General features: G+C 43.7%; 1 protein-coding gene across 3 annotated transcripts in view; it reads left to right on the top strand.

Annotated features, from left to right (window-relative positions):
- Positions 1–803: 803 nt before the first annotated feature.
- CHAF1B (chromatin assembly factor 1 subunit B) overlaps positions 804–24220 on the top strand; it is a 31781-nt gene continuing 8364 nt past the window's right edge. The window contains exons 1-13 of one of the 3 annotated variants that reach the window (XM_050929270.1): positions 804–884; positions 1298–1397; positions 3366–3496; positions 3874–4006; positions 4746–4863; positions 6771–6874; positions 8767–8863; positions 11254–11332; positions 19235–19328; positions 20077–20146; positions 20271–20362; positions 21949–22111; positions 23280–23708. In XM_050929270.1, the coding sequence (XP_050785227.1) occupies positions 3371–3496; positions 3874–4006; positions 4746–4863; positions 6771–6874; positions 8767–8863; positions 11254–11332; positions 19235–19328; positions 20077–20146; positions 20271–20362; positions 21949–22111; positions 23280–23708 (1505 nt within the window). In that variant the 5' untranslated portion in view covers positions 804–884; positions 1298–1397; positions 3366–3370. Of the gene's footprint in view, positions 885–981; positions 1086–1297; positions 1402–3365; positions 3497–3873; positions 4007–4745; positions 4864–6770; positions 6875–8766; positions 8864–11253; positions 11333–19234; positions 19329–20076; positions 20147–20270; positions 20363–21948; positions 22112–23279; positions 23709–24220 lie in introns of those variants that run through there. The other 2 variants (XM_050929280.1, XM_050929261.1) reach the window with 2 other exon arrangements.

A 24220-nucleotide genomic window follows, 5' to 3' on the forward strand; every position in this document is an offset into this window, starting at 1 on the left:
GGTTGGCCAACATCATGAATGCACTGACATAAAAAAAAAAAAACAACAGCTGTATAAGGAAGCAAGTCTATGTTCATACTTTACAAATCTAGTATACTTTTTCAGATACACATATTTTATCATACACTGTATAAGCTTTTAAGTGTGTATTAATGTTTCAGTTTAAATTCAGATTTCCAAACAGTCACTAAATTGGTATGTAACTAGCTCACAAAACTAGGGTGGGTGTTGGGGAAATTCAGGGGGAGGTGTACACCCCCCTGGGGGGGGGAGTCTAGGGAAATCCCTGATCTCCATCATTCTGTAAAGCAACACATACACTCTGCCCCTATATGCATACACCCTGCTCCCTCCACCCTCCCTACACATACACCCTGCCCCCCCCCCCGAAACCCTGCCCCTTCCCATCCCATCCCTACACACACACGCACGCACACCCTGCTCCCTTCAATTCCTAGACAGACACTGGCCCTATACACACACACTGCCCCCTCTCACCTATACACACACACAACTTGCTCCCCCTACCCAGACACCCTGTCCCCTCTCTCCCACCCAGCTCTAGGCACACACACGTCACACACCCCCCACTTGCAGCTGTGCATCGTAGCTTGGGGCTGAGGCTCGGGGCTGAGGCTCTGGGCTTAGCGGGGCGCGGGGGAGGCACGAGGCGGAACGCAGCAGCGCTGCCAGCAGGTGGCGCTGTTGCCTCGTAATGTCCACCGGGAACGAGTCCGCGGCTGGCTCGTCACTTTCCCTCGACCCCGCCTTTATCGGACGCATGCGCGGTCACTGCGGGGGAGCCGCGGCGCGCGCGCGGGAAAGGCGAACTCCGCCTGCCGGCTGGACCCACCTCTCCTACTCCGCGCGCGCGCCACTCTCAGGTAGGGGTGGCCGCGGGCTCGGGGCGCCACCTCCCCCCGCGGCGCTACGGACCGGAGCTGGGGTGCAGGGGGCGGTGCCCCACGGAGCTGCGGGGCGGGGTGTGCAGCGCCCCAACTCTGTCGAGATGGGGTTTGGCGAGGGGCAGCCAAAGGGCCGAGTTCAGCCTTGCTGTGACTCCTGGATCGTCCCGTGTCCCAGTGGTGGGTTTGTGTCGCTCCAGGGTTCTCCTGTCAGGCTAATATTTCCGAGGGAGGGTTTTGTTCAAGAGGTGGAGTATTTTGAAGGGGGCCTCTTTATTTGCAGGGATTTGTCAGCTGGACTTGCTTCACCTTCCCTTTAAACTTCCTGCTGTTTGGCAAACCAGTGCATGTTTTACTTGCGCTTGGTTCAAACCTTTCGCTGTGCCCCTCAGGCTTTGTGTGACAGTGCTCAGCTGAGTGCCTCAGTCTCCCTCTCTGCAGAACGCTGGTGATGTGCAAAGTTCGTTGAGCCCTCTGGAAGAAAGCTGCTAGGTAAGTGAGTATTGTGTTGCTATTGCTGAGGCCTAGCATCTTTTCTGTCACTAACAAGCCCCTCTGTTCCTAGGAGGAATGATTTTTGTTCTGTCTCTCTTTCCCCTCTTTCTTCTAGCCTTTCAGCTCCCTTCCCACTCCAACATGCTAATTCTTTTTTCTTCCTTTTACTTTCTTGGTAATTTCCCCTTAAAATGAAGATAATAATTATGGTCCATGAGGTCTGCACTAAATGGTGAATTCCTCTTTTACCTCTTCCTTCCTGCTTGCTGTGTTTCTAGCATTATTTACTCCTAGGGGAATTTTTCACCACTGTGCATGTGCAGAATTTATGTCCCCTGAAGATTTTTTTTGCTTCCCTGCAGAAAAATTACTTTCTGATGGGGAAGCAAAAGAGAGCCACTAGAACGGTCATGCGACCCTCCCCAGCAGTATGTTTTGGGTGCCCATGGTAGCCAGCAGAGGTAAATGTCTGTGGGGCAGGAGAAGACCCAGCTGGTGGCTCCTACCCTGCACCAGGCTCAGCTGCTAGTCCTGGCTGGGCTTGGGAGGATGGGACTTCCTCTTTTCCTGCACAGCATCCGGGCAGGGGCAGCTCCAGGCCCCAGCACGCCAAGCGGGTGCTTGCGGTGGCATGCCACAGGGGGCGCTGTGCTGGTTGCCGGGAGGGCGACAGACGGCTCCAGTGGATCGCCTGCGGGAGGTCCACCAAAGCCGCGGGACCAGCAGACCCTCCGCAGGCACGCCTGCAGGAGGTCCACCAGAGCCGCCTGCCACCCTCTCAGCAACCGGCAGAGCGCCCCCCCATGGCATGCCACCCTGCTTGGGGCGGTGAAATGTCTAGAGCCGCCCCTGCATCCGAGGCTGTGTCAGACCCACCCCCAGATTTCTCTCCTGGCTGTAGGAAGCTCTGCAAATCCCCCCCCCCCCGCTTCCTGCACCCATCACTCCTCAGCTGGAGGGGGAGGGATTCCTGTACAGGGAGCTGCTCCCCCATCCATCCAACCTCCTTGTATCCAGATCCTCCTGCCAAGCGTCACTCCCTCCCCGCACCCAGAACCCGTCCAACAAACCCCACTCCCCCTGCACCTGGACCTCAGTGAGCCACCCACACCCAGATCCCCACTGTACCAAACTAACCAGCTGCACCTGGATCTGTGCCCCCCCCCCAACTGAGCCCCACTTCCTCAGCATCTGGACCCCACCACTGAGCCCCCCACACTCTCCTGCCAAGCTCTCTCTTCTCCCCTGACACCCCTCCTGCTGAGCCCCAGCTACCTTCACCTGGATCCCCCCTGCAGAGTTCCCTTACCATTGCACCCAGAACCCCCCAACAAGCTCCTTTGCATCCGGATTCCCCGCTGAGCCACCTGCACCCAGATTGCCCCCCCCGAACCCTTTTAACTCACACCTGGATTCCCCCCTCGCACTAAGCCCCTCCATACTTGGATCATGCCATGCTGAGCCTGTCTGCCCAGACCTGGTGCACCTGTAACAGAGGGGCAGGGCCCTGGAGTGTGCCTTGGGCAGACCTGGTCCTTTCACACTGTGTCAGGGTTGGGTGCAGACTCACTGCTGAGTCTGTGTCCATGGGGGAGAGTGGCACAATGATCTCCCACCTCTGTGTAGCCAGTGGCCTGTGCTACCCAATGCCATGCTGGAACCTCCACATTTATTTAACAAATAAAATTTGCAGAATTTTAAAACACTGTGTGCAGAATTTTTTATTTTTTGGTGCAAAATTTTGAATTTTTTGGCATAGAATTCCCTCAGGAGTAATTACTCTTGCTGCTTCAGCAACGCTTGTGACTCAAACACCAATCTATGCAATGATTTGTGCTGCCATCGGAGCAGGGAGTAGAGGGATCAGAGCAGCATGAAGTGCTTGTGGACACTGTTGTTAACTTTGATTACAATTTTTGTCATAATAAATGCAAAATATCTGATTCCTGCCATGTTTTCCTTTAGAAAGTATGAAGGTCATCACTTGTGAAATAGCATGGCACAACAAAGAGCCGGTATATAGCTTAGACTTCCAACATGGAACTGATGGGAAAATCAATCGACTGGCCTCAGCAGGAGTAGACACTGCTGTTCGTGTGAGTTCAAACTTTCACTGATTTTAGTGTGTGCAGGATAACTACCAAGGAATTTAATTTTACTTTAAAATTTCACATTCTTCTGGTTTTCCACTGCCCACCAGTGAGTGACTCAGATAAACAGTTACGTGAAAGTGGGGCATGAGCTTTATCAGTTTGAGTTTAGTCTTCAAGTTCTGGCTAATCTGCTTCTTCCTAATTTCATCTAGTTTGGGGAGGGTTTTGAAATTTTTGAATGACTGCACTCCTCCTGCCTCCTTGTAAAATAGATAAATAACTGAACTGAAGAAAATGGTGCACACTAATTACAAAACTGAAAATAGATCAATTTTCAGGTATAGAAGCCAATTTACTATCTGTAATACTTCTGTAACTAGATCTGGAAAGTGGAAAAAGGACCAGATGGGAAAGCAATTGTGGAATTCTTGTCCAATCTAGTTCGCCATACCAAAGCAGTGAATGTTGTGCGTTTCTCTCCCAGTGGTGAGATTTTAGCATCAGGAGGAGATGGTAAGTAACATTATAATAAAAACCAATATAAAGAATATACATACATCGCATGTAAAAATGAGCACAGAAAGTGTCTGTCTTTGGGTTTGTATGAACCACTGCCCTCCCTATCACCATAATACATGAGTGCCCCACACACCCTAATGAATTTATTCCTCCAGCCTCCTTGTGAAATAGGGAAGTATTTTCTCTGTTTTACAGATGTGAAAGAATTATTCCTGTTTTACAGATGTGGCATTGAGCAGCTTGCCCAATATCATAAAGGGACTGTAGCAGAGTCTGGAAATTAAATCCATCTCTTGAGTCCCAGACAAGTGCTTTATCCTCTGGACCGAAGGAATTGGATAGCTCTCTATTGTGTTGACACAAATGTGTAATATTTTAAGGGATGATTTCCAAAGGCACAAAGGGCAGTTAGGTACCCATTGAAAGTTGGGAACCTGACTCCCACTTGGACCTTTGGAAATATCCTTCTTAATCAGATTGTTTAATGAAAAAGGCTAGAGCAACATAAATCAAAACTAACTTACACATTTGTTTCCTGTTCCTGCATAATAAAGGTAATGGTGGGGAAAAAAGCATTTCTAGGTCAATCACCTAAAAAAATCTCCAAGACTAGTCTAAATATTTTTGCTGGTTAAGTTGCACATTACATGCAACATAATAGCAGGATAAGGCCAATATAATAATTCATTATCAGAAAAACAAAAACTTATCAACAAGTCAAATTATTCCACAGATGCTGTGATTTTATTGTGGAAATTGAATGATAACAAAGAACCAGAACCAATAGCATTTCAAGATGAAGATGAAGCTCAGCTGAACAAAGAGAATTGGACAGTAATTAAAACTTTAAGGTAATTTAATTGGGCTTTTTGAGAGATTTCTTCATTCCATGATGCTCTTTATGTCTGGAACAGCCTTCCACTCAACATATACAAATCCCCTTCACAGTTTTTGGAAAACTCAGCTGCTCCACAGCTAATTCCTGTTATGCTTTCTAACTTCTGCCCCTATTTAGTATCAGTGAGTGCTGCTGTTCTGTACCAGTCTGTTTCCCAGTCTTCTAAGATTTTAAAGCAGAAGATCTAACATCTGTGGCGTAGCTCTCTGAACCTACTTACATGATCATTTACTTCAAAAGCTCTGTCTTTGTCCACTTTTGCACAGGGATATTTTAAGAAAACAGACATTTTTAGTATTGAATTTATAGTGAATGTAATTTAATAATGAATATTAAACAAAGTGCCAAAAGATAAAATGAATCATGCCTGTTCGCTAAATGTCAGTCCCAGCCAAGTCTTATTCCAGCTGTCTGGAAGTATTATTTGCAAATTACAATAATTACAATTGACACTTTTACATTGTTTTTATTATGTATTCATATAATACAAAATAGCCTTTATTTCACATTATATATGATGCTTATTAAAATGTATGTGTACTCACAGTGAAAATAGTTCATTTATCTAAGTGAAATAAGTCGTGGTTTCAGTCCAGTTCCTAGTGGGAAAGAGATCAGAGCACCACTACCACAGGGGGAAGTGAATGACATCCTGTTGTCACTCTCAGTGGAGAAGCAAAGGAATGAAAGGCTGTGAAAACTGAAATCACCTTTTGTCCCTTCATGGGACAATATGTGGACACTGTCCCCTGTTTGAGCAGCATCTGTGGATTAACTGAGCACTTTGGACTCCAGGTTCTCTCAGTTTGCACCCCTTATGGTCATTACATTCGTTAGTAATTCACACTGTTTTACTCAAAAAACAAAACAAAAACCCTAGTATCTCTACCTGATAAATCTGAATAAATACAAAGTGTGTGTAGTATAAAATATGCCTTTTAAAAAGTTTGCATAATTTCCATACAAGACTGGAACAGCTTCCAAGATAAGATAATTAGAATTAATTTACATTAAAAAAAACTAGAATTTTCAAAAATGGGAATGTAACATATTTTTTCATTCAAATAGTCACATTGTGGTGTAAATCTACAAAATAATGCTAGTGATCCTTACCATTTCTCAAACTTATTTTTCATGGAGATTCTCCTAACTTGGACTGGGTATCAGAAGACATTGGTTCAAATGCAATATGAACTAAACTTAGATTCTGAGATTTGATATGACTCACTTGATATGCAAACTTTTTATTGAAAACTTCTTGTGAAAAAATGTATCTATAAAGGAAAGTTTTCTGAAAGTGACTTTTCTCATATTTATATAATTTATTAGTACAAGAACAATTGTTTATTGTCTGTATTGCACACGTTCCTGGGGATGTTCATTTTTCACATCTTTAATCATATAGTAACTCCCCACTTAACGTCCTCTCGCTTAATGTTGTTTCGATTCTTACGTTCCTGCTCAGTTACAGAACGTGTGCTATTTAAAGTTGTGCAATGCTTTGCTATAACGTTGTTTGGCTGCCTGTTTTGTCCACAACTGGCAGCCCCCCTATCAGCTCCCCTACGTTAAGTGAGGAGTTACTGTACATCATTTAAAGTCATTTGTGAATTCAGGGTTTTTATTTCTTTGAAAGATACCATGTTATACAGAGGTTAGCAGGGTTATATGTGTGTTACTCCTACTGGCAGAATATATATACTTTAAAAATAAAAAGCAGTGGCTGGCCATCTCATGATTGCAGTAATTGATAACCTTTGGTTATAGGCTTTTAACGTTTAAAAAAAAACTGGCTTTGTTTGTTCATAACTCTTGTTCTTGCTATAACTAATTATCACAATCTACTACCCCGGATTCCAGAGGCCACATAGAAGATGTGTATGATATTTGCTGGACCCCTGATGGAAACTGCATGGCATCTGCATCAGTAGATAACACAGCTATAATGTGGGATGTCAATAGAGGTAATTGCTAAGTTTCTAATTTGTCTTTTGGGCATCCATCCTGCGATAAGGAGAATTGCTTAATGCTTAAAACATAACCGAAAGCATTTTTTAAAGACAATATGATCAAATTATCTCCTGAATTTGTGAGGGTGGGATGGAAATACCCCTTAGTCTGGGAGTGTGATGTAATAAAATCTTATTTTGTCAACAGGTTAGAGACAAAAGGGTCAAGGAGGATTCATTTGATTCATACAATCTACAGAATCATAGTTTCCATGGTGTCACTCTGTGTGGCATGGCCACCCTCCCAGCTACAGGTCCTCCAGTGGTGGAAATTTGATAATACAGTGTTGTCAGAGATGGGTCGAGTTGGGTATCTTTTGAAAGCCCTTTCTCTCACAACCACAGTGATACCAAATGTGACAAATCTTGAACAATTGTATAGATTTATATTTGAGAAAACATTCAAAATGATACGTTAACACAGAGATGCATTGCTTATGTAAAGAAGACATTAATCTTTGGTAATTCTAGGAAAGCTAGCCTTGACACGTAGGACTGAAAATATTTATTCATCAGTCATCGTCAGTGTTGTCTCCATCTAGGGCACCACTGCTAGACATGTCGCACTGATTCTCGTCTGCACTGCCCTCGTACATCTCTGTAAAAAGCAGGCTGCTGGCCAGATGTTTGCTGGGTAGTGAGCACCTGGTCTTGGCTCTTGTAAGCATTTGTTTAGCAGAAGAATTGATTCTGGAGTGTGTGGCATTTCACATACACTGGTGTGATTAGTCCATCATCCAGACCCATCCATGCCCAAAAGGGCAGGATAGTTCGCGCTTGATCATCCCAGAGCCATTCCATTGCTTGATAATTTGCCCCTCTTGATAGCATGTATAAATGCACCATTTGTCAGTGGCAATTTTTCTTTGTTTTTTTACTTCTTGGAAAACATCCATCAACATAGCTCTGCAAGTGTCTTTAATGTTGGTCTACACTGGAGGCATTCATATGCCAAGTTTATTTATGACCTCATCAGTGATTGTCTCAGCCATTCCAAGCACCTTCAAAGGGTGGAGAGAGTCTTAGGAGGGTGAATCAAATGCCTTCTGGTCAGACAATTTGGTCTTCCAGTAGCGTCACATCCTGGCAGTGTGATGGTATTTAATGGGCTAACTGGTAGGAACACAACTCTGAGGAATATACAGCGATTCCGTTCCCTAGGAGCAGGCACAAAAACAGAATCTTGCAGAAGTTTTGGGTAGCATCTCACAACACTAGCTCATGTGTGTCTTGTGCACATCTTTCACTGTGACATTGAAGGCATGAAAGATAATTTTAGTGTCAGTCTCCTCTTGGGAACTATTAAGAAACTTCACTGAACAGTGAGAGGCAGCAGCTTTGTTATGTCTTGTGTTGACAAAGTTCATTGAGCAACTGTTCTCATGCTGGAGTATTTTTCGTGTAAAGTACGCAGTTGTCCTCCATGCAAGTATGAGACAGTAGCTTATTCATTGTGACACATGGAGTCAGTGTGTTGGACAGGTGTAATACTCTGAAATCTCTTCTTGTAATATTTTTAATTGATTCCTCTGCATACATGTTAAACATGAGTGCAAATGGTGCCACCCTCTGCAGTGTAACCGCAGGGGGGGGACTCGTGGCTCCCCAGGCCTCCCAGCACCAGGTCCCCTGGTTGGTGGAGAGTTGGTTGAGCTGACATAATTAGAAAGCTTTTTCTCCCACTACCATCGTTGTAAGATACTTTACGAGAATGTTATCTATTTAAGCGTATAAATATATACAACTTTACATTCTGAAATACTTAGCCTTGTTTTATTTCTGAAATGAAAAGTATGTTATGAAATAGAAATTGAGTTTTGGAATTTAGAAACTATTTGCATTTTCAGGGCAAAAAGTTTCAATTTTTAATGAACACAAGAGTTATGTACAAGGAATAACATGGGATCCGGTTGGCCAGTACATCGCAACTCTTAGCTGTGATAGGTGAGTTATTGTTCTAAGTGTTTTCTATTACTATTCTTTGTTGCATGTTAATTAAGTCAAGAAAAGAACTAAATGCATTTCACTTCACAGATATCAATATCTGGAAATGTGAGTTTTAATTGCTGTTCACATTGGTCCTTCAAAGGGAACTGCAAAGGTGAAGTGAGAATGGGTGTGAATCCCAAATTCATTTCTGTGCTGAATGCCATCCAAAGTCTTAGAGGGAATATTCAACAAAAAAAAATAATTTTAATTAAATTTTTAAACAAATTATCCTCCACTGGGCATTTTTGAATCACTGAAGGTATCAGAAGTTTAATTTTTCTGGACTGAATGTCCCTCTTTTCATCCCACCTCATATCCCTACCCTCAGCAGCTTGGTTAGTAAGGTCATTTGGCAAACAAATCTGTGTTTAACTCAATTTTTTTTTTTCATTTTAAGTTTGCAGTTCACCTTAAATTGTTTGGGGGTATGCATCCTATTTTGGTAGACTTTGCAACTGGCTAATAAACCTCTGGGAGAGTTATCCTTGATTTTGAGATTTCTTTAGTACCAAAGTGTTCCAAATCTCTGTAATGAAGAAAAATAGCACATCAGTGGGCTGTCTTCAGACTGTAGAAATTACATGGCATTGTTTAGCTAGTGTCTTAGTTTAGTTTAGGTACCTTTTTATTACCAGAGTCTTACCCCTTTAATTTTATTTATCCCTTTGTCGCTATTGTGTGTTGAAGACAAAAAGATGGATACATGTTAACCTATATCTTTTATTGGTTTTATTCTCTCCAAGGGCTGGAGGTGTAAAGTGATGCCCTTTTAATAAATCCCCTCCCCCTTCATCTTCCTCTTCCCTTTTATCTTTCCTCTCTCTCTTCCTCTCCTCTGGATTACTAGCCTCAGTTCCAGAGGTGTAAAAAGGAGTAGCAGGATGAAATTAAGAAACGGAAAACTGTCTGAGTATACCTGGAAAGCCTTCATAATGATGAGGGTTCTGTTACAGAGGGTACTGATCTCACTTGAAGATCCTGCAAGTGGATCAGAGAGGGGACAAATAGAAAGACCTAATAGTCCTTTTGAATCTCCACAGGATAAACACAATATTTGGATGTTTCTCTAGAAAATGGTCAGCTGTGAAATAGTAAAGTGACAATTTAAATTATCTTTAGATTTCAGAGTTCACACCCTTAAAGACATGAATTAAGTCTGTTCACACTTCTCCCGTGCAGATTTAGGAAGATAATCTTGCACAGGCCTGCATTCAATTCACATTCGTAAGGAAACTGCAACAATAACGGCTAGAAATATGATTTATTCTTTCAGTTATGGTTCATGTTCTGTAGGAACTGATGGAGTCACCAGGGAAGTTCCAGGAAGTTGTTCAGGTCTTTTCCATTTCACTCTGATCCCTGATTTTTCCTCAAGGGCACATACACATGTCACAAATAAGCTTCTGTGAATAAATCAACAAAGGGGCTGCAGGAAACACGGACTTCTCGTGGCTCTGCAAATACCAGAGGATCGTGTGTCCTTTGTTTGCAATGCTGACGACAGTAATGCAGAGCTGTGCAGACTCTGTGCTTCTGTCAGAGATGATGGACAACAAAGAGAGTCACGTAGGTGCATGGGATAAAGATGACATGGGAGTGGAGAAAGTTGCATGATGGGAACTTGACCCTGCAGTCCTAGTCACCCCTGCACAACTCGTTTCTGCTCCACCATTCATTGCCAAAACTTCCCAAAAGACAGCATGCTGGACAGCGGCAAGCAGGGCCGGTTCCAGGCACCAGCTAAAGAAGCAGGTGCTTGGGGCAGCAATACCAAGGGGCAGCACTCCGGCCGCTATTGGGGCGGCACGTCCGAATCTTTGGCAATTCGGCGGCGGGTCCCTCAGTCTCTCTCGGAGCGAAGGACCTGCCACCAAATTGCCGCCGAAGAGTGGATCGGTGCGATCACGCTGCTGCGGCTTTTTTGCCACTTGAGGTGGCAGAAAACCTGGAGCTGGCCCTGGTGGCAAGTTTCACATCATGATGCTCCTCACTGCATTGAAACAAGCGTTCCTGGTTAACGTGCGCAGCGCCGATGCAAGAAGCCCAGCATGCTCACGCACAAGCAATATGCTAACTGGTGGCTTTATGCTGACAAAACTTGGGCAGCAAAAATGTGTAGGGTAGAGATGCCCTTAGTGGTTATTTGTTAATGCCCTGTCCTATAATATTTAGTAGTAATAATCTCCTACCCTTGAGAAGGAAGTCCTTTTGTCACATAACTGTCTACTGGATCCAGAAAGTTCTGATTGAAAAGGAAGGTGCTGTAACTCTATATGAAAAAGACAAGGATATTGCTCAGTGCGGAAGGTACCTGTTTGTGGGTAACAATATTCTCCATTATGTAGGGTGCTGCGGGTGTACAGTACACAGACTAAGCGTGTAGCATTCAATGTTACCAAGATGCCATCAGGCGCTGAAGGCGAGGTAAATTGTTCTAATACTAACAATGTTATCAGATAACTTTTGGTATGTTTTTTACAAGGGCTGCTCTCTCTGAAAGTGAAATTGGAAAAAACTATTCAGTTTTAGAAATAATTTACTTGTACATCAGATATTTTTGCATTTGTCTGTTCATTTATTGCTATATGAATGTGTGGAATGGAAGATGTTTCTTCATATTCTTTTCTCTGACTTCAGTTTACTGTGGAAGTGACTATCACAGATAACATTGTCATGTAGTGATTGCCTCTTGCAAGTTCATTTGCCTCTATAATTTAGCACATTAAGAATGCTAATGCCCTTAAGTAAAGTTCAAGGGGAGAGAAACAAAAAATAGTCTGTACACAGAAAATTTCTTTTAAATGGAATAATTTCAAAGATATCTGTCAGGCAGCAACTCTTACGGTTATTAATAGTTATAATTAGGGCTGTTGATTAATCACAATTGACTTATGCAATTAACTCAAATTAATCACAATTAAAAAATTATTTGCAGTTTTAATCGCACTGTTAAGCAATAGAATACCAAGTGAAATTTATTAAATATTTTGGATGCATTTTACATTTTCAAATATATTGATTTCAGTTACAACACAGAACACAGTATACAGTGCTCAGTGTATTGTTTTTGATTACTAATATTTACACAATAAAAATTATAAACAAAATAAATAGTATTTTTCAATTCACCTCATACACATACTGTAGTGCAATCTCTTTATCGTGAAAGTTCAGTTTACAAATATAGATCTTTTTTTCATAACTGCATTTAAAAACAAAACAATGTAAAACTTTAGAGCCTACAGGTTCACTCAGGCCTCCTTGTTCAGCCAATTGTGAAGACAAAGAAGTTTGTTTATATTTACGGGGCATAATACTGCCTGCTTATTACTTACAATGTCACCTGAAAGTGAGAACAGGCATTCGCATCGGATTTTTGTAGTTGGCATTACAAGGTATTTATGTGCCAGATATGCTAAACATTCATGTGCCCCTTCATGCTTCAGCAATCATTCCAGAGGACATTCTTCCATACTGATGATGCTCGTTTTAAAAAACAAAAACAAAAAACGTGTTCATTAAATTTGTGACTGAACTCTTTGGAGGAGAATTGTGTGTCCCCTGCTCTCTTTTACCTTCATTCTGCCATATATTTAATGTTGTAACAGTCTAGGATGGTGACCTAGCACATGTTGTTGTTTGTTTTAAGAACACTTTCACTGCAGATTTGACAGAACTCAAAGAAGGTACCAGTGTGACATTTCTAAAGATAGCTCCGGCACTTGACCCAAGGTTTAAAAATCTGTGTCTTCCAAATAAGTGCCTTCCAAAATCTGAGAGGGACGAGGTGTGGAGCATGCTTTCAGAAGTCTTAAAAGAGCAACACTCTGATGCAGAAACTATAGAACCCGAACCACCAAAAAAGAAAATCAACATTCTGCTGGTGACATCTGACTCAAATGATAAAAATGAACATGCGTCTGCACTGCTTTGGATTGTCATTGAGTAGAACTAGTCATCAGCATGGGCGATGTGGAATGGTGGTTAAAACATGAAGGGACATACGAATCTTTACATACCAAATGCACTAAATATCTTATGATGCTGTTCTACAGCTGTGCCATGGGAATGCCTGTTCTTACTTTCAGGTAACATTGTAAACAAGAAGCAGGCAACATTCTTCTTCGAGTGCTTGCTCATATCCATTCCAATTAGGTGTGTGCGTGCCGCGTGCACGTCTGTCGGAAGATTTTTACCCTAGCAACACTCAGGTCGGCTGGGCACCCTGTGGCGTGGCACCGCTATGGCATCAAATATATACCCCTGCCGACCCGTCTACTCCTCAGTTCGTTCTTACTGCCCGTGTCGGTCATTGGAACAGTGGAGCACGGCTTAGCTGATCTCCACCTCCCTAGCTTTTCACTCATTCTAATACTTATAGTGTATATAGTTTATTCTCTACAGTTTTAGTTAATAGATTTTCGTAAACGTAGTTAGTGTATATAGTTCTCCATGAGGCTCAAGGTCCAGACCAAGGTCCTCATTAGTGGTCCTTTTGGATGCCTTGGGCATATCACCAGGCCCAAAGCAAACCCACGGTACCATCACGTTCCGCCCCGTCGGAACATCGCGCACCGGAGGCCACTGTTAGCTGCCCCCCTCCAGCGGGTACAGATCAATCTCCTCAGGCACCGGACCCTCAGGTCCTCCCGGACCCTGACGTACCTCCTGACCAAGAGTCCCTACAGGAACCACTCGTACCGGGTCTGTCCTCCTCCTCTTCACCCGACGAGGCAGTGGCCGGTACATCCTCATCGGGCCCACCCCCTATTGACCTCCGAGCTCACCAGGACCTTCTGAGGCGAATTGCCTTAAATATCAATCTCCAGGTGGAGGAGGTCCCGGAGCTTGAAGACCCGGTAATAGACATACTGTCGGCGAATGCCCCAGCCCGTGTAGCTTTGCCATTTATCCGCTCTATCCAAGCCAAAGCGGACACAATCTGGCAATCTCCGGCGTCTATCCCTCCTACGGCCAGAGCGGTGGAAAGAAAGTACATGGTACCCTCCAAAGGGTACAAATACCTATATACCCACCCTCCTCCTTGCTCCCTGGTGGTTCAGTCTGTCAATGAGTGAGAGCGCCATGGCCAGCAAGCCCCCACCCCAAAATCGAGGGAGGCTAGACGGATGGACCTGTTGGGACGTAAAGTCTACTCTGCAGGGGGCCTCCAACTTAGGGTGGCGAACCAACAGGCCCTGCTCAGTAGATATAATTATAACACCTGGCAGTCGGTGGGTAAGTTCACTGAACTGGTCCCACAAGACTCCCGCCAGGAATTCCAAGCCCTTCTGGAGGAAGGAAAGAAAGTGGCACAGACTTCCCTGCAGGCCTCTCTCGACGCTGCCGATTCGGCGGCCAGAACCGTGGCCTCGGGAATCATGATGAGGAGGATCTCGTGGCTGCAAGTGTCAGGTCTACCTCCTGAACTGCAACACACCATCCAGGACCTGCCGTTTGAAGGCCAGGGCCTTTTCTCCCAGAAAATGGACCCTAGGCTACAGAGTCTTAAGGACAATTGGGTGATCATGCGTTCCCTTGGGATGCACACCCCACAAACCCAACAAAGGTCTTTCCGTAGCCAGCCTCAGCGCCCTTACCCCCCGCCCAGACCGCGACAAGACTTTGGCAGAAGGCGTGGTCACGGGAACCGCAGATGGCAATCTGGGTCCCAAGGCGGCCACGGTATCAGTCCCGCCAAACCAGTGCCAGGCCCGAAAGCGAACTTTTGAAGGTGCGCCTGAGAGCAGAGCACCAGTCCTTCCCCAGGATCCCCTTTTGTTTTCCAACCGCCTTTCCTCCTTCCTCCCTGCGTGGTCCCAATTAACCTCGGATCGTTGGGTCCTACGCACGGTGGAATTTGGATACCGCCTCCAATTTATTTCGCCTCCTCCCTCTCACCCCCCCCATCCCGCTTCAGGGGCCCCTCTCACGAGCAATTCCTCTGGCAAGAGGTTCGTACGCTCTTCTCGATCGGAACCATAGAGGAGGTACCGGAAGAATTAAGGGGCAGGGGATTTTACTCCCAATATTTCCTAATCCCCAAAGCAAAAGGAGGTCTTCTACCCATCCTGGACCTGCGAGGACTCAACATGTTTTTAAAGAAGTTGAAGTTCCGCATGGTATCCCTGGGGACCATTATCCCATCCTTGGATCCCAGAGACTGGTACGCTGCTCTCGACATGAAGGACGCATATTTCCACATTGCTATTTATCCCCCGCACAGACAGTACCTACGGTTTATGGTGCACCACCAACATTTTCAATTTATAGTCCTTCCGTTTGGCCTCTCTACGGCCCCTCGCGTCTTTACAAAGTGCATGGCGGTAGTGGCCGCCTTCCTCCGTCGTCGGCGAATACATGTTTTTCCTTACTTAGATGACTGGCTTATTCGAGGGACCTCCGAGGCCCAGGTCACCAGGCACGTAGCCATCATCACAGACCTATTCAAGAGACTGGGCCTGATGATCAATCTAGAGAAGTCTACTCTAATGCCCACTCAAAGAATAGAATTCATTGGGGCCATTCTAGACTCCAAACTTGCAAAATCCTGCCTGCCACTGCCCCAGTTTCAGGCACTAGTCTCAGTTATAAAAAGCCTCCAAACCTTTCCGATGACCTCGGCTCGCACGTGTCTGAGCCTCCTCGGTCACATGGCCACATGTACTTTTGTAACCAAGCACGCCAAACTACGCATGCGTCCCCTTCAAACCTGGCTCGCCTCAGTGTACTGTCCAGGCAGAGATACCATAGACATGGTGGTCACCATTCCTCATAGCATCTTAGACTCCCTCAACTGGTGGCTAACACCCTCCCTGGTTTGTGCAGGACTGCCGTTCCATCCGAGGAAGCCCTCAGTGTCCCTAACGACGGACGCGTCGTCTTTCGGCTGGGGGGCTCATCTATACCATCGTCGCACACAAGGCCTCTGGTCATCTCAAGAGCTAGCATTGCACATAAACGTCCGGGAGCTGAGAGCAGTTCACCTGGCGGGCCAGACGTTCCTACAACATCTGCAAGGTCGTTGTGTTGCAGTGCTTACCGACAACACAACGGCCATGCACTACATAAACTAGCAGGGAGGGACTCGATCCTCCCCCCTTTGTCAGGAGGCTATCCAATTGTGGGAATTTTGCATAGCCCACTCGATAGACCTTGTAGCATCGTTCCTCCCGGGGGTCCGGAACACCCTGGCAGACCATCTCAGCAAATCTTTTTGGTCTCACGAGTGGTCGCTTCGCCCGGACATTCTACATTCCATCTTCCAGAAGTTGGGCTTTCCCCACATAGACCTCTTTGCTTCCCGCGACAACAGGAAGTGCCAGAAGTTCTGCTCCTTCCAAGGTCTCACCCTGGGCTCGATATCGGACGCCTTCCTAATCTCATGGAAGAACCAGCTGCTGTACGCCTTTCCACCCTTCCCACTGGTGCACAGGGTTCTCGTAAAGCTCCGCAGGGACAGGGCTCGCCTGATCCTGATCGCCCCTGCATGGCCCCGACAACACTGGTACACCACATTGCTCTACCACTCGATAACCCGAGCCCTCTGCCCCCTCATCAGGATCTTATAACGCAGGACCACGGCAGGCTTCACCACCCGGACCTGCAATCCCTCCATCTCACAGCGTGGCTCCTGCATGGTTAACCCAGTCGGAGTTACGTTGCTCTGCCCCAGTGCAAGAAGTACTCCTGGGTAGCAGAAAACCTTCCACCCGGTCTACATACTTGGCCAAATGGAAGCAATTTTCTTGCTGGTGTCAAACACTGAATGTAACACCCACGGATGTTCCCATTCCCACTATATTGGACTACCTCTGGTATCTTAAACAGCAAGGCCTCGCTATCTCATCATTGCGAGTGCACTTGGCAGCTATTTCTACTTTCCACCCAGGAGAAGGTACTTACTCCGTCTTCTCCCACCCTATGGTCTCAAGGTTCCTCAAAGGTTTGGAGCATCTATACCCCCTAGTACAATGCCCCGCCCCTTCCTGGGACCTCAACTTGGTCCTGACGAGACTTATGACTCCTCCATTTGAGCCATTGGCGACCTGCTCACTCCTATATTTGTCATGGAAAACAGCCTTCCTTGTGGCCATCACATCGGCTAGGAGAGTCTCTGAGGTTCGGGCTCTGATGGTGGACCCACCTTACATGGTGTTCCACAAAGACAAGGTGCAGTTACGTCCACATCCGGCGTTCCTCCCTAAAGTAGTCTCGGCCTTTCATCTCAGCCAGGACATGTTTCTCCCGGTCTTCTTTCCCAAACCGCATACATCTCGTAGAGAGCAGCAGTTGCATTCCCTCGACGTCTGTAGGGCACTCGCCTTCTACATTGACTGAATGAGACCCTTCCGCAAAACGCCCCAACTTTTTGTGGCAGTGGCAGATCAGATGAAAGGCCTACCCGTCTCTTCTCAGAGAATTTCGTCATGGGTAACAGCGTGTAGCCGTACTTGCTATGATCTAGCTCATGTCTCTCCGGGTCATATTACCGCTCATTCTACCAGGGCTCAGGCCTCATCGGCCGCCTTCCTAGCTCGAGTACCTATCCAGGAGATGTGTCGAGCAGCTACGTGGTCTTCAGTACACAGCATCACTTCCCATTATGCCCTGGTGCAACAATCCAGAGAGGACGCAGCCTTCGGCTCAGCGGTTCTACATTCTGCAGTATCTCACTCCAACCCCCCCACCTAGGTAAGGCTTGGGATTCACCTAATTGGAATGGATATGAGCAAGCACTCGAAGAAGAAAAGACGGTTACTCACCTTTGTAACTGTTGTTCTTCGAGATATGTTGCTCGTATCCATTCCAAAACCCGCCCTCCTTCCCCACTGTCGGAGTAGACGGCAAGAAGGAACTGAGGAGCGGACGGGTCGGCAGGGGTATATATTCAGTGCCATAGCGGCGCCACGCCAGGGGGCGCCCAGCCGACCCACTGAGTGTTGCTAGGGTAAAAATCTTCCTACGGACGTGCACGCGCGAGCACACACCTAATTGGAATGGATATGAGCAACACATCTCGAAGAACCATAGTTACAAAGGTGAGTAACCTCTTTTATCTCTTGCAAATGTAAACAAACTTGTTTGTCTAATTGACTGAACAAGAAGCAGGACTGAATGGACTTGTAAGCTCTAGAAGTTTTACATTGTTTTGTTTTTTGAATGCAGATGTTTTACCTAACTCTACATTTGTAAATTCAACTTTTGTGATAGATTGCACTACAGTACTTGCAATTGAAAAATACTATTCTTTTGTTTTCTACAGTGCAAATATTTATAATGAAAAATAAATATAAACTGAGCACTGTACATTTTGTATTCTGTGTTGTAATTGAAATCAATATATTTGAAAATGTAGAAAACACCCACAAATATTTTAAAATGGTATTCTATTATTTAACAGCGCAATTAATCGTGCTTCATTTTTTTAATCGCTTGACAGTCCTAGTTACTATATTGCATTAACATTTTTATTACTAATGCAGTAGCTTGCAGTCACCTGGCGAGTGTAATATAATTTTTGAGTCAAAATATATTGGTAAAAAGTTTCAAATCCCAAGAGGGAAGCAGAAAAGTTTTTTTTCCCAAAATTAACTCTGAATGATAGATAGTAAAATAACTTTTCGGAGTTGTCTGTAAAGGAAGCATTTTTTTTTTCTTTAGGAAGTAGCCTTAAGCAGGTTTGTTTGTCCTGAAAATTAGATCTAAAATGGATCTGAGGGTGCATCTTGAAATCTTTTCAGTATTAGAGTTAAAGTAAGATTACCTAACGGACAGGCTCTTAAATTCAGTTAATTTGTAACTTGAGTGTTTACTTAAAATGTATCTTTATTCCCATGTCTTTTTATTTAATTTTTGGTTCTTTTTATATCTGAATTCCTTGGATCTGTCAAGTTGCATTTTTCCTTTTTTTTGTTTAGTATTACTATACCCAAGCAATAGTGCTATTCTGTAAATAAAATGTATCTTCATCTGTTTCCCTTACTGATGACTACTTTAGTTTAAATAGCTATAATAATACAATAGAGGGAAACGAGAGGAATAGTCAAGTTTAATATGCCTTTGAAGTATGCTAATCAGTATATGAAGAGGGATCCAGGGAGACTACCATTAGCCATAGAGAATTTAAACCACACAAAATAATAGTTTACAAAAACAATTTGGAGGTAGCAAAATCTTAAATTATTTTAAGACCCACTAAGGCCCATTAAACTGGATTGTATAACCAAGCGATTGTCACACTTTAAGATAAATGTATTGACTGAAATCAATAGTGTTTTTCAGAGATGATACTTAAATTTTTTTTATTCTTTTGAAATGTTACAGGTGAGAAGCTATCGGATGTTTCATGATGACAGCATGAAATCATTCTTCCGCAGGCTTAGTTTTACTCCTGACGGCTCTTTGCTTCTCACTCCAGGTATGTGAAAGGAAGATGTACCAGGTGCATGTGGCAGCCCTGGAGTGGCACTTTGCCCTTGTGTCAGGTACATCACTTTTGAAATGTCAGAGGAACATGGATATGTTGCAGAATACAGCCACTGCTACAGCAGCAAAAGGGGTTAACAGTATCTTGTTCTTGTTACATTCTGCTGCTGCTGGTGGTGGTAGTAGCAGCCTGTGGTTCCCTATTTTACAGAGTAGGCTAAATTTAGTGTATCCCTCTGTGTAAATTTGCAATCAGTTTGGCATTTTATTAACCAACAGCAGGAGATTCAGACCTTCAGTGTATTGTTAACACTTGCATAAGGCACTCTTTATGAAATTTCTGGTATATCAACAATACTGCACTGTCAGAAAAAAAGGAATATTTTATTTTTTGGCTTATTCTGACTCTACTTCTTTGTGTTCTTGTTCTTAAAAGCATTCTGATCTGTTAATAAGACCAACACTGCAAAGCGGGGTCTGTTACCGGCATAGGCACTGATATTGCAGCCATTTGCAAAAGTAAAGAGAAGTTTGTTTTGGCGCAGTATATAAGGAAGACTAAAATAGATTTAAAGTAATATTTGGGATACATTTTCAAGTTATGATCAGATCACAAAAACCTGGCCCTCTGACACAAGGCTAATGCTTGGGGAAATAAAATGTTTATACATGTAAGTTTGTGTGCTTAATACCTTTGAATTGATGAGTACCACTTTGAAACTTTTTTTTTATTTTCTCAGCTGGCTGTGTTGAATCAGGAGAGAATGTAACCAATACTACGTATGTTTTTTCGAGAAAAAATCTTAAAAGGTAGGATTTAATATACCTACATTTTCTTTATAAAATATATATATAGGGATGTGGTTGTGTGTGTGTTTTGTGTATATATATCCATTTTACATGCCATTTTTTAAACATTTCTTCTTTCTAATAGGCCCATAGCTCACCTGCCCTGTCCTGGAAAGGCAACTCTAGCTGTTCGCTGCTGTCCAGTCTACTTTGAGTTGAGACCAGCACGTAAGAAAGGTACCGTAAATCCTTTCGGGGAGCTTGTTTTACAGCAAAACTGCTGGAAGGCAAATCTGACAATGTAGCTGCAGGTCATACTATTTTATGTCCTAGTATTTTAACTTTCCTTCAGGATATTAACTGTTGTACCACAACTAAGAAGCTATTTGCTGATTCTAAGACCTTAAATTCACTAAATGCCTTTTCAGTGATTTTTGGGATAGTGGATATATGTTCTCTCTTGGCCTCTTATGCTGCAGAAACACTACTTGGTGTTTTCCTACAACTTTTTAACTCACTGGATAAACATAAATAACTTGGCTCAGCATTAAGAATCACCTAGTAAAATATTTTTTTGGTCCTGATTGCCCACATCACAGAACCACTACAAAATTTGTCACAGTTTGCAACAATTGGAGATATTTGTTCAGGAGAGCTAAGACTGAAATAGCATTAGTGTTGCTGGTCAGGACTGGAATGTATTGGCAGAGCTGTGGTGAGGGGAAATTTGTACACAAACTGCGCAATAACTTGCTGGTGGGAAGTGAAAACCTGATCCTATTGAAGTCAGCGTGGCCAGGATTTTACCCTCAGTTTTTTAAACAAGACTATTCACATTCTTGCTAAAAGGCACAGATTTCCTCAATTCTAACTGGAGCACAATAGGGCCCCCTCCTTTGAAGTTTATAACTCACAAATTATAGTATCCCTTACTGGATCCTATTACTTAGTGCCATTTTTTCCCCACCATAACCTTCAGAGCTGCTGTCGGAAGAGAACTAGATGAGGTTTTGTCAATCTGTCAGTTCTTTATTAAGCAGAGGTGTTGCTGCTGCTGCTGCTTCCACAACACTCTCATGAAAGCAAAATATCCAGACTAGGGCCAAAACGTACAAACTTAGATGCCTAAAATTAAATAAGTGGCCTGATTTTCAAAGGCATTGAGCTTTCATAACACCGGTGGAAGTCAATGCAACCTGTGTATGTTCAGCACTGCTGCAAATATAGGCCAGTTAGAGCTTTCCTTTTAGCACCAGCTGGAAAAATGTTGCTTCGGTATCTGTCCTCTAATCATACAAAGAACTAACTCCTAGCCCAGAAGATTAGCCAACTGTTGAACTTAAAAATTACAAAAGGAAATGAAATTCAGGAAGAAAATAGATTACATAGCAAGTTCTGCTTTATATAAACTGGTAAGATTGTGATTTAAAGTAAATTTTGAGATTTACTTTATTCAGACCTTGAGTTAAAGTGCAAAAAAAGCTTCTGAATACTTTAACTGAAGGATTTTCATTCCCACTTGAATAATTTAAAAAAGGCCAAAAAGACCAAACTTTGCCCCAACCATTCACCTTTTAGGCTAAGACGAAATAGAAGAAACTTAAGTCCAAAGAGTAACTTTACCAGAAAATTGCATGTACTTGAAAATAATGTTGTGTAATACAAGTGCCATCTTCTCAGCCAGAATGTTGGTACTATACACTGCTATGATGATAACTCTGTTCAAGCAGTTAATTAAGTTAGTACAAGCAATACCATTATAATGAAGTGGTGGTCTCGTGTGATTTTTTTTTTTCTCAGTGTTGTGTTCTTTGTACTCCTAGATGAAGCTTCACAGAAGTCCATCCCTGCTCTAATAAATCTGCCCTATCGGTTGGTGTTTGCTGTTGCTTCAGAAGATTCTGTGCTTTTCTATGATACACAGCAGTCCTTTCCTTTTGGTTATGTATCCAATATACATTATCATACTCTGAGTGACATTTCATGGTAGGTTATTGACAGATCCTTTACATTTGTCATGGTAGAGCAGGCTGTCATTCTTATCTTTTCTGAAAGGATCCTCCTATTCCTTGCTTTACACATCTATCAATCGATTGCACTTATATGGTTATCATAGCATCTGAGTGCCTTGCAATCTTGTAATGTGTTTTTCCTCATGTCACCCCTGTGAGATAGGGCAGTGCTATAATCCACATTTCACAGATAGAGAACTGAGGCATCAAAAGAGTGAGTGACTTACCCAAGATCTCTCTGTCTGTGGCTGAGCTGGAAATTGAATTTAGGTCTCTCATGGCCCAGACTGCGGCCCTAATGACTGGACCATCTTTCCTCTCTAGGGTCTGTTCCAGAGGTTCTCAGCCTATTTACCATTTTGGGCTGCATATGCAGCTCCCTGTGTTATCTTGGCCACATCCACATACTATATATACTGCCTGTATGGCCCTGTGGTTGTCTTGTGGGCCGCAGCTGTGTGCTGATTGGGCTGCAAGTGGCCTGCGGGTTGAGAACCACTGGTCCATACTGTAACCACTATCCTTCCAGCTGAGGACTGGATATGGGGCTTCTTTCAAAATCTGTCAATGATGCTCATGTATGATGATGAAGGGGGGCTGTATGAGAGTGTGAAAAATTAAGAAAATTAAGATTTCTTAATTCACCAGTGATCACTGTTTGGTGAAGTGAATGACAGAGGCCTGTTCATGTTATCGCTGCAGGGCTTCTGTCCACTGCCAGCACAAAGGGCAAGAAATGCAGTCAAACCAGTGCTGAACACTGTTTACCTACAATATAAATTATGGCAAACCATGTTCAGCAGCATATCAGAAATCATGATTAAAAGATGATGAATATTTGTATACCTGCAGTTAAATTGTATTCAGTACCACTTCGGCTGCACCCACCTGCTGCTAGTAATGGGTAATGCCGTACCACAGACAAAGCCAGAAGAACTAAATCAATTGTCAAGGCTGTGCTTCTTGAACTATTGATTGTTTGAGTTAGATGATGTCTTTGAGGTCATTTCAGGTTTATTTACATTTACACATTTAGTTGGGGATGGGGCAACTTGTGTGATTGACATAGGATATGTTTCTGGGGAGAATGGTCAGCACTTGCTCACTTTCTCAGATTTCTTCCCTCTGAAAAAAATAAACAGGTCCAGTGATGGATCCTTTCTTGCTATTTCTTCCACGGATGGGTACTGCTCTTTTGTGACATTTGAGGAGTATGAGCTTGGAGTACCATTGAAAGAGAAACCAGTGGTGTGTGTTACAACTGCTAGTGCAACAGAGAAGAAAATGAAAAAGAATCAGTCACACAAGGTTGTCTCCCCAGTCCCCAGGCCAGTTGATGGAACCCCTCCGAACAGGACCATGGATCCAAGTAATCTCACTCTCCAGCCTAAAACACCAACAGCTGTAATGACCAACAAGGATTCTCCCTCAACACCCATTGGCATCAAAAATATTCCAGCTTCATCTTCAGAGGAGAGGAGACCCGTGCAGCCAGCCAGCCAGAGTGCTAAAGTAAACCAACCCAGGAGGATTACTCTAAATGCTTTACAAGGTTGGAGTAAGACGCCAAGGTAAGATTTATATTGCCATTTCCTGTGACAAATGTGAAGGCCTAAACAAGCTGTTCTTGTGCTACTTTAAAAGTATAGAGGTTTGAAAATAAATTCTATAGCTATTTTTCATACTTTAGTGCTCCGTTTGTACTCCAAGTGAAAGGTCAAAATGACTTCTAGATCCTAAACTTGCACCTTAATTATAGCAGAGTGACAACTCTGCTATGGTTACAGTTAAGACCGGTTTTGTTTAAAGCTCAACTCTAAAGTGTTCTAAAATCTACAGTTACTCAGATTGGTTTGAAATTGGTGTACCTCATCGCGATGTGGGATTCTGTTAGCGATCCAAATTTAGGGCCATTTAACTAAGGGTTTTCTGAGATACAGACCTTTCTCACAACCCCTACCCCCAGCTTTTCTTCAAATTGACAGAGTCTGGCAACCTATAATTCTGTCCACAAATACAGATCAAACCGAGGCTCAGATCATCGCCAAGCATCCCAGATGCTCGAGGGTTACCGCAGCAGAGC

The sequence above is a fragment of the Gopherus flavomarginatus genome, chromosome 1 (assembly GCF_025201925.1).
Source record: "Gopherus flavomarginatus isolate rGopFla2 chromosome 1, rGopFla2.mat.asm, whole genome shotgun sequence".
Taxonomy (NCBI): domain Eukaryota; kingdom Metazoa; phylum Chordata; order Testudines; family Testudinidae; genus Gopherus; species Gopherus flavomarginatus.